This window comes from Triticum aestivum, chromosome 3B (assembly GCF_018294505.1).
Source record: "Triticum aestivum cultivar Chinese Spring chromosome 3B, IWGSC CS RefSeq v2.1, whole genome shotgun sequence".
NCBI lineage: Eukaryota > Viridiplantae > Streptophyta > Magnoliopsida > Poales > Poaceae > Triticum > Triticum aestivum.
This window is the reverse complement of record NC_057801.1, coordinates 338,917,544-338,927,289: the sequence shown is the minus strand read 5'-3', so window position 1 is coordinate 338,927,289 and position 9,746 is coordinate 338,917,544. Positions and strand designations below refer to the sequence as shown.

Here is a 9,746-nt window from a genome sequence, read left to right as displayed (position 1 = left end):
AATGCTGATGCAGTAACTCACTTTTCTGGATTTATTCTTATTTAGGAAATTCCAGAAATTAGTGCAAACTTAAAAAATTCATAGAAATTAATTTGTACTCCAAATGCAAAGTGTTATATATGAAAAATGATCAGAAAAATCCAATCTATCCGTCTGTACTGGTTTCATGCATGTTTAAACAATTTAACTTGCTTTTTAGTGCAAAACATGATAAAGCACTATCTAAGATCACATGTGAGTTTGGATGTAGCGACCAGACCTCAAACAGTATGATTTCTGTGCATCAATGTCATCCCTGGATCGGTAATGCTGACATGCACAATACTTGAGGATTTATAACAGAGTAGCAATCACACACTTATTACATCGAATGTCTCAAAAGAGAACTTATTACAATAATATGGCTTAAGGCCATCTAAAAACGATAACAGTGGAAGACTTGGAAGATAAAGTGAGTCCATCAACTCCAACCGCATCACTGAGTGAAAGACAACGACCTATGGCACCTTACTCGTTGTCTGAAAAGTCAGCAACATAAACGTTGCTGCCCGGAACGGGTCAGCACATGGAATATGCTGGCGATGTAACACATAGAGTAATTTAAACCATTAAAGAGGCTAGCCAACTCGCATGAAGGAGGCTCCCCCGATTTGCACCTTCGTTGGTCGTTAGATCATGGTTGACCGAGTCTTTTTTTGCCTGCCGTCCGTTGGATCACGCTGTGAATTGACTCCTGTCGTTCTAACCATGTGGTGAAATCTGGACAGTGTATGACGTGTGGACTCAGGCTAGATCCAATTGGCTGGGTTAAACTTTTCTGGGTGTACACGCGCCCCTCTACACGCGTCACATCGCACGTGTCGCGCCTTCCGCGTTGTGCGGAGTGGGCGAGCTCGTCTGCAATTGTCTAGAGGGAGATACAGGAATGAACTGACGCGTACGAACCCGCCCCGTGAACTATGACGGGTGGGCCTGGTTGGCTGATGGTCCCACACAACGGTAGCTGGACTTGTTTTCTTCCGCGTGTATATTGACCGGGTCATCCAGCGGGAGATAAAAATCGTCCCGCGCTCCGCGCATGACGTGCGTCCCATGCCCTTCCCACGCCGCGTCAGTCAAACACCGGCCCTCTTTCTCCCAATCCCCGCAACCGCCGCGCCCGGCACACCTCCCTCCTCCACTCCTCCCCGCATCTCACCCTTCCCCGCTGAGCTTGTTCCTCTAGCCACCCACTCGTCTCCTCCTCCTCCTCCTATCTCTCTCTTCTAGCTTCCTCCTCCTTCCTGATCTCTGCGTCGGTCGGACCGCGAGAGGAGCGGCGGTGGTGGAGACGCTCCGGTGGCGGCATCGAGTTGCGAACCCCAAGAACCAGGTCTGGGGGTTCGGTTCCAAGGCGCGGACGGCTTCTCCATCTATGACGCCGAGGGAAAGTGCACACCCCACTCCCCTCCTCCTGTGCGAACCCTACGAGAGAGAGAGGAAGATGAGAGGGAGGGAGAGAGAATGACCGGCGTCGGCCTGCGCCGGCGAGGACGGGCGCGACCTGGAGGTTGGCCGCTGCTCGATCTGCTCTTGGATGGGGAACTTCAACGAAGCTGGGGTTCGGGCACGTTGCACCGGAGGCCGCACTCCACCTCTTCCTCGTGGTGCGGCGGACGGCAGCTCTTGCAGTCGTGCGGCCGACGGCGGCCTCAGCGGGTGGTCGACGACACTTGCATCTGGTGCTCTACCCATGGATTCCGGCCCAGCCCGAAATACTCAGGTGGTCAATTAGAATCCCCTTTATTTATATATTTTGGGATTGCTAATGGATAAATCTCGATTTGAAATGTTAGTTGTGAGTTCGTTCTTTTGCTCATGATGCGATTTCTTTTGCTAGGACAAATTAGGCCTCGGCCAATGGTGGAGAAGACAGACTACAGGGACAAGCCGCTGGAGCACGTGTTCATGGGATGTTCGCGCGCAAGATGCAGAAGTTCGCCTGAAGGAAGAAGAGTTGGCCGGCGAGGATGAAGAGAAGGCGGGATGCGAGGTGCTTGCACACGCAGCAGCAGGAGGCCGTCCGTAAGGTGCTCCTCTGGATGCTCCCTTCCGGCATTGGGCCTAGGTGTTCAACACCGCCCTCACCATCCCCTTCTTCCATTGGCTCATCGGCCCATCAGAGGTCAGAGATCTAATACTCTTAGTTATGTGTGTGTGTGTGTCCGGGCACCTGTTATGTTTTTTGCTGGCTTGTTGGTGCGTGCATGATTGTTGTGACTGTGCGCTGGCTGTTCGGTGCTGGGCTGCTGATGGCATGCTACCTGCTTTGAAAAAAAGGAATGAAAGGAAGCATTTGTTCATAGAACAAATATATTCATTTTATGTTAAGATAAATATCCCTATCCTCTGTTTGTTTCTTGATTATTCTCTGTGAACTTTTGTTCTACATGCAGACAAGTTTCCTCCATGTTATGTCAACATCCCATGGTGATGTATGTGAAAGATTGAAAGTGCGGTACTACATAAAGACGTGCTGCAATTATTGTTGCATAATCACAACTTTCATAACATTAACTTCCATTGTCTGTTAATAATTAATTATTTCGGGTAAAATATATTTTTCTACCTGATTGATGTGGTTAGTTTGATTTATAGTAGAATATCAACATTCTCCTTTATGATGGCTGATGGGCAGTGTGTTTCGTCCAAGTGATATGTTTCCTGTATTGTTAGAGATGTCTATTTGGCTTATGATCGTACTGTTGAGCACATCTTACCCTTGTGCTGAAGATAAATGGTACTAATCAATCTGCCAAAGCTTTGTGATGTGAAAGTTCATTTGGTAGGAAGGGTTCTGCAGATAACCCCTTCAGATTCTGTCCCTTCAAGATTTTTTTTGTATCAAGCCATAAATTTAAACTGGAATCCTTCAGTGGCTATTTTGTTTATCCACACACTTTCTAATGTCTGGTCCTCTTAACTTAGGATAAGCTTTTTACAGTCTTTGTTTTTTGATTATCATCAACAATACTGGTTCTGTTGTCCCTTAGGCTGTCAATGCTGAGAAGCGAACTTGGAAATCAGCTCGCTAACAAGAGTCGGAATTTGAATCTGAGGCAAGTTTTACATTCCCCAATTTGTCTATTGAACCCATGGTCTCTCTTTCTTCTGCATTATTTCTCATTCATTATCTAAGATATAATTTCGACTTCACTGCATCGTGTTGTTTGGTTTATAATGCCGGTTGAGCTCATTTCTAATTGTTCACAACTACTTAATTTTTTGTTGTGATTTTGCAAGATATTTAAATTATTGTATTTAGAAATTGTTATACTGATTCTCGATGCTCTGTTCATGGCTTTTTTCTTATTTTATTCTTCTTTGCTTTTTTCCTTTCCTGCAAGACGATGTCGAGTCATGTAATATGTTCAAAGAAGAGAGAATCTGCATTTTATGAATCCTTTCTTCTTTCTTCATTGTTACTTCAAGTTAGTGAATTCATTTAAGTTGTATTGAGCAGCTTCATGTGCATGGTTTCTTCATCTACACATCTTATTCAGTCACGAGGCCAGTAAGATCTTTTGCCTTCTAGAAAAAGGGAGATGCAATTTAGACCTTACTCTTCCAACTTGATCTTTAACTTGCTACTACTGTTTCTAAGCATTTTCCCAAGCATTTTTTATTTGCTTCAGAGAATGAACTCACCTTATTCAGTGGATGTGCCAAGTAAAAAAAAATAGAAACTGAACAATTAGTTCCACTCTTAAATTTTGTACAACGGTCCAAATTATCCAATAAATCATTTGTTAGCAGGGTCTAATTATAGAAGTTGAATCAGTTGTTCCAAATTACAATGTGTGACTTATTCCATTTGTTTATCCTTTTGTCCTTTTAATCAAGAACAATGTTTAGAGCTTACATGGTTGTCCAAATTTAGTTCTGTAAAAGAGGAATATTAATATCATGCAACGATGAGTGCAGATTAGGATAGTTATAGAGTTCTTCCTCAGTTTTCATTGAGCAAAGATTGAATCTGTATGGTTTTTTCTAATACCAAGTAAATCTTGGTCTGCATTCTGTTAGTTTTCCTACTGAGTTTTTTTTGGCTATTTTCGTTTAAATTGGTAGCTGATGTGAAAAAGTGTGTGTTGACATGCATGCAACCAAATCATGTATTAATGTGAGGTACTACATATACTTGCCTATCTCTTTCCAGAAGCACAACCCTCTTGATCCAACTAGGAACATCAAAACCAAATGGGAAATCATTGAGTGGACTTCAGATGGCCATGCTGTGAGTACACCATTAGTATCTGAATCTACTTTGTATAATTAAGACACACTTTCTACATATCGCTGCTATATTGATACCATGTGATCACTTAACATGAGTGTGACTAGCCTATTTTCTTTCCTAACTGTGTGATTGCATGTAGTAATGCATGGCTTCTCTATTTAAATGAAGAGTTGTGTTTATCATAATAATTATATACCATAGACTTGTTTCTTTCTGTTTATGTAATAATGCAGTTTTTCTTCTACCATATGTTTTCTTTGTTACATGTCTTCTAATTGTTCATCTTTTTTTCTCTTTCGACGACAAAATAACATCGCATTTGGTGTAACAAAATAACTTTTTTCTCTTTGTTACATGTCTTCTAATATTTAGTACGACAAGGAGGCGGGGTTGGGGGAGGGGGTCGGTCGTGGAGGGAGGCTCGCCTGCCGGAGCAGCAGGAACAAGGAGGCGGGGTCGGCCGTGGAATATTTAGCTGGTAAGATACATATTTTATGATTCATCCATCTCTCCAATTCTGACCTTACATATCAACCTGTCTCCATGTACCCTTCTATATCTGGTGCTGCTACTTTTTTTTTCTTACATGGATATATGTATGAGATTTCTTTGTTTAGGTATATTTGTGCCTTAAAGAAGTTTACATCTATTTTCTTGTTAGATGAGCCTACATGAGAATACTTATGAGATCGCATGAATGAGATGTTGACGCCCTGTATGCTCCAAAATTGTATCATTCTTCCCACACAATGGCTAGAATCCCAGTTGTTGAATCACAAAAGACAAGACCATATTTCACATTTTGTATAGTCCAACCAATAATACATATGGAGCCTGGTGATGGTGATTGATATATTGTGATAGTAGTTTCCTACATTAATTAGTTAATGAGCCACCCTTTCGTTTTCAACTCAAAGTGCTGCAATAGTTAAATAGATGTGTTCGCGCCATTTAGCCCCAAAATTCAGTTCAGTTCGGCTGTACATCTATTGCCGACCCCTTTTCTTAGTACTGATTGACATTTATGTGTTAATATTTTTATGGACTTCATTTTTTCCTTTAGTCCTTCCGCTTGGTGTATAATCCTGATTGTGTGAGTTTCTTTCCTGGTAGGGTATTTATGATTCAGACCATTCCATAACAAAATGCATATATGGTCTCATGCATGTTTATTGCTTGCATGTGTATCGTTGTGTTCTTATCGGTTGTTTTCTGTGCGTTTTGTAGGATGTGCGATCTCTTCTGCCGCTACGTCTCCGTTCGACTCGCCAAGGTTTGTTGTTCTCCTTTTTACATGTGTGTGTGTTTTACTTTCACTATCTTCTATATCATGCTATCTGCCTTCATGATCGTTTAAGTATTATTATGGTGTCTGCCATGCTGATCGTTTAAATATTTCGGATACGGCAGGGCATTGTGTGTTGTTCGTTCTCTTGCTACTTATAGTTCGTGTATGCGTGTGAGCAGGATCTATGCACTTGTTTCCGTTGTTATACTTGTTTTGGAGACTAAGGTAGCTCGGTGTGCTTTGTCGTCGCTTTCGTGTCTGTGTGAGGTTGTAGACGACGGTTCTGTTCTTGCTGGTGTAGAACTCGAGCTCCCAGGGGACGGTTCTACTCCAGTGCCACAAAGAGATGTTTTCCGAGCTTGGCTTGGTGTGGTTTTATGAATGGCTATGAGCAGGATGCTCTACAGGTCTTGCGTATTTTGCAAGGTTTATATGGACTTTTCGTTCATGACAATAACTATGAATGTATGATGGCCTATAGGAGATCTTTCTGTTCAAGAACATTGCGGTTTCTTTGATTCCTACTATGCTATTTACTAAGTCTGCAGGCCAGCATATTATTTAGATTCTTTCTAACTACCTTACTTCGAAGCTCAGTACTGGTCTCCTTCAAGCTACAACCCCAAGGTATGTCTTCTGAAATAGACAACTATAATATGCTTATAACTACTTAATTACACTCATGTTTGTGTTTCCTTTTGTACCAAATCGCCGTGCCCTGCCGGCTATGCTATATGCCCACATATTTACACATGTCTCCCTCTTCACTGGTTTTCTTTGACGCACCAGGCGAGCTCTGGTGGTCAAGCTGATGCTTCTTCGCCTCCTGTTGAAGAAAAGGATGATAAGGATGTCCAGGCTCGAGTGACCAGGAACAAGTGGTGCTGCTTTTTATGCTGTCCATCTATATATGCATCCCTTCAGTTTGTACAGACAAAACAAATATTCATTTCTGACTAGAACAGAACTTGCAGTTAAGAAACTCTACTGCTGGAATGGGAGCTGGGGTACTAAACATAATATAGTTTGAGCCTGCCAGTTCTTTTTAATCCTATGGCCTGTATTTTTGTAGCAATCGTCTTTTATGTCTGGTTCCCAAAGTTATTAGTTAGCCTGCCTATTTCTCGCCGTTTGATAACCTATATTATAACTATAGAGAATATAGTTTGAGCCTGCCAGTTCTTCTGCCTTGGATATGAAATAATGAGGCAGTTTTAATATTGTCGTAGATTCACCTGAGTTTATTTTAAACTACAGGATGCATCACTGATGGAGAAATACCTTACAGAATGATGCTGAGCCCCGTCTGGAATGGAACCTTTTTGGAGCTGCTTATGCTTGGTGCGGAGCGGGAAGCCTATGATAGCAACAGTATTGTACTCCATAGAACTGGAACTCTATACCTTTCTTATGCAGCTCTTCCTTTTGTTGTCTTCCCTAGAAGGGGCTGATGTAGTTTTTCTGAATTACATGTCTCCGCTTTGTTCTACGGCAGATGCTTCTACTTTGGAATGGTAGCAACAATACTGGACTCCACTGAGAACTGGAACTCTATACCTTTCTTTTGTAGCTCTTGCTTTCGTAGTCATTGCTGGAAGGTGCAGATGTAGTTTTCCATTTGTTCTACGACAGATGCTTCTACACTGGAATGGAACCTTTTTGGAGATCAACATGTTTCTGACTTGTTGTACAATATCTCGATGGTAGTACTTGATTTATTGTTTTAGCAAGCGTAATGGCTGATGCTTAAAATAAACAACAGTATATTTTTTGCTTGAGAGTGCATACATATGGCATTGCTTTGTTACAAGATTACGACACTTTTTCCAGTAAATCTGATGGTTCATCTCAAGTGTTGTCCTTAATCAGAGAAGTTTCCTATTTACGCCTAAGTGGTTGCTAAAACATATTTTTGCCGAGAAAGGCAACCTTTTCAAAACACTCACTGTATAGATTTTGAAATAAAATTCTATCTTATTTTTTTATACCAAGACATGTATTTTTGTTTTAAATTAGACTCTATACTTAAGTTAAGCCGTGTATATTCATATCGTTATATACAATATTCCACCGTGTTTCCTATTAGAGGGGATTAAACCATGGATATGGTTTTCATCGCAAACATGGTTTTAGCGTGCCTCCGCGCCATTTGGCGTAACAAAATCAACTAAACCATGTTTTTTCCCTTAGGTTTCTTACCCTTTTCCCTTTTTTTGCAGGAAAAATATGCATGGCCAGGTTTCTCATCATGATAACCGTGTTTTCAAACTTGCAAAAAAAATACAACCATGCCAACTTTGCTCTCTCATCACAGTGCCCATATTTTCAAACTGAACATATTCATATTATGCAAAGTTCCCCTTTTCCCGGACTATTATTTAACAACGTAATAAACATGTTTAAAAAATAGCATGATTTAGTTGAAGGTTCTTGCAGCATGAAACTATTTTCATCGACAACATGTCTTCAGCGGGTCTCTGCGCCATTTGGCGCAACGGGTTAACTAGTAAACATAATAAATACTATCACTACATGCATATATGGCTGGTGGAAAGCTCTATGGTTACAATTTTGCATAAAGCCAATTTTTCCCTACAACAAAGGAATAAATTTTATTTAACTATCATGGTGGTTGTTAAACATTGAGAAGGTTCCTCCAACTCAATCTCAATTAAGCATCATCATTAACCAAATCAAATTAAATTTAGAGTGATGAGATCAACATGATAATCCAAGAACTAGATACTCAAAACGTCCATAACCCGGGACACGGCTAACCATGATTAGTTTGTACACTTTGCAGACGTTTGCGCACTTTTCCCCACAAGACTCGAATACATCCATGGTCGGAGAATCGAGACGCAGTCTTTCTGAAACAATAACTGTTTACTCTGGGTGGACAGTTACACCTACTTTCCCCTACATCTGCTAGCCCACCACTGAAAGAGGTCTTGCAACATACTCAACTATGCTAGAGCCCATAATAGCTTGTGGCTGCACATGGAAGTTTCTAGCATGAATAATCTTATGATCCCTTTGAGCCTAGGTGGCGGACCGTAGGATGATCACATGGGTACTCCGGGATATCCTAGGACAACACTGGATTCTCCAGGTGCCCTGACAACCACTGGGTACTCCAGGGTGCCTCAAGCAATCCACCCAGATGTATATTAAAGTAGCCACCTTAAGTTAACCATTAATAATAACTCTCACATCTGTCATGAATCACTTGAACCAATCCACGTCTACGAGCATAGCATAGAAGAATAAGCATAACGTAGAAGTAACTCCTAAAGGTTTGATAATAAACAGGGAAATAGGATCTACCTCATCATCTACTTCCCAAAACCCACATGTTAATCAAATCCTAACCATGCAATTGTTTGAGTATTGATCTAATGCAATAAAATTGGGTAGTAAAGAGGTATGATCAAAGTGTTACTTGCCTTGCTGATGATCCGTGAAACCTAGAGACTCGTAGTAGCACGCTTCGCACTCCGGATACTCTATCGCAAACAAACAAAGCATACAATAAGCACTCAACTAGAAGCACAGGTAAAACTAAAATAAGAGATATAACCAGAAAGTTCAACTTAAGAACTCCGGTTTGCAAAAAGAATCAAATCAAACGAAGCAACGAAACTCAAACTGCGAAAGAAACAAGATTCATTTACTAATATGGACTAAAGTCAAATTGTACAGTACCAAAATCTTGTTCATGTGGGTTAAACAGAAAGAGGGCTTCAAGTCGAAGATCTGGGCGCTTGAATCGCCTGATTCCGATAAACGAGCGAAAAGATAAACTAAAACGAAAATCAGGGCAGAAATCGCGATCGAAAATAATCGCGGAAAAACCCTGGAAAAAGAAAAAATGACGAACAGACTAACGAACAAACGCTCGCTGTCTGCGGCTAAACGGTGAACACCGTTCGTTAAAACGAACATATGGACAAACGTCCGCTATTTAACTAAACAGAGAAAATAAAACCGATCTAATAAAAAACGAAAACTAGGGTTTACGTAATAAACCGACGGTTTAACAAAACCGGCGGCTACCTCGTGGAACGTGATGGCGGCAACGGATGCGCGCAACTCCGGTGACAGCGGCGGGGTCGGCGGTGAGGGCGGCGTCCGGCGGCGGCGGGCAGCGGGGCAGCGGCTGACGCGAGCGGCGGGGTC

At 41.6% G+C, this 9,746-nt stretch overlaps 1 protein-coding gene across 10 annotated transcripts; it reads left to right on the top strand.

Moving 5' to 3' along the window:
• The first annotated feature begins 1,079 nt into the window (after positions 1-1,079).
• On the top strand, positions 1,080-7,303 carry LOC123069846 (uncharacterized). Of its 10 annotated transcripts, none has more exons than XR_006433086.1 (6): positions 1,080-1,762; positions 1,880-4,276; positions 4,652-4,757; positions 5,507-6,194; positions 6,357-6,448; positions 6,856-7,303. XR_006433086.1 is itself a non-coding variant. In XM_044492794.1 (6 exons), the coding sequence occupies exons 2-6, from the start codon at positions 4,136-4,138 to the stop codon at positions 6,433-6,435; spliced, it is 402 nt and encodes a 133-aa protein (XP_044348729.1). In that variant the 5' UTR covers positions 1,080-1,762; positions 1,880-4,135; the 3' UTR covers positions 6,436-7,303. The 10 variants fall into 10 exon arrangements, 1 of the variants encoding a protein (XP_044348729.1); XR_006433083.1 differs by having other exon boundaries at positions 6,825-7,303; XR_006433085.1 differs by having other exon boundaries at positions 5,507-6,448; positions 6,856-6,938; positions 7,063-7,303.
• The last annotated feature ends 2,443 nt before the right edge of the window (positions 7,304-9,746 follow it).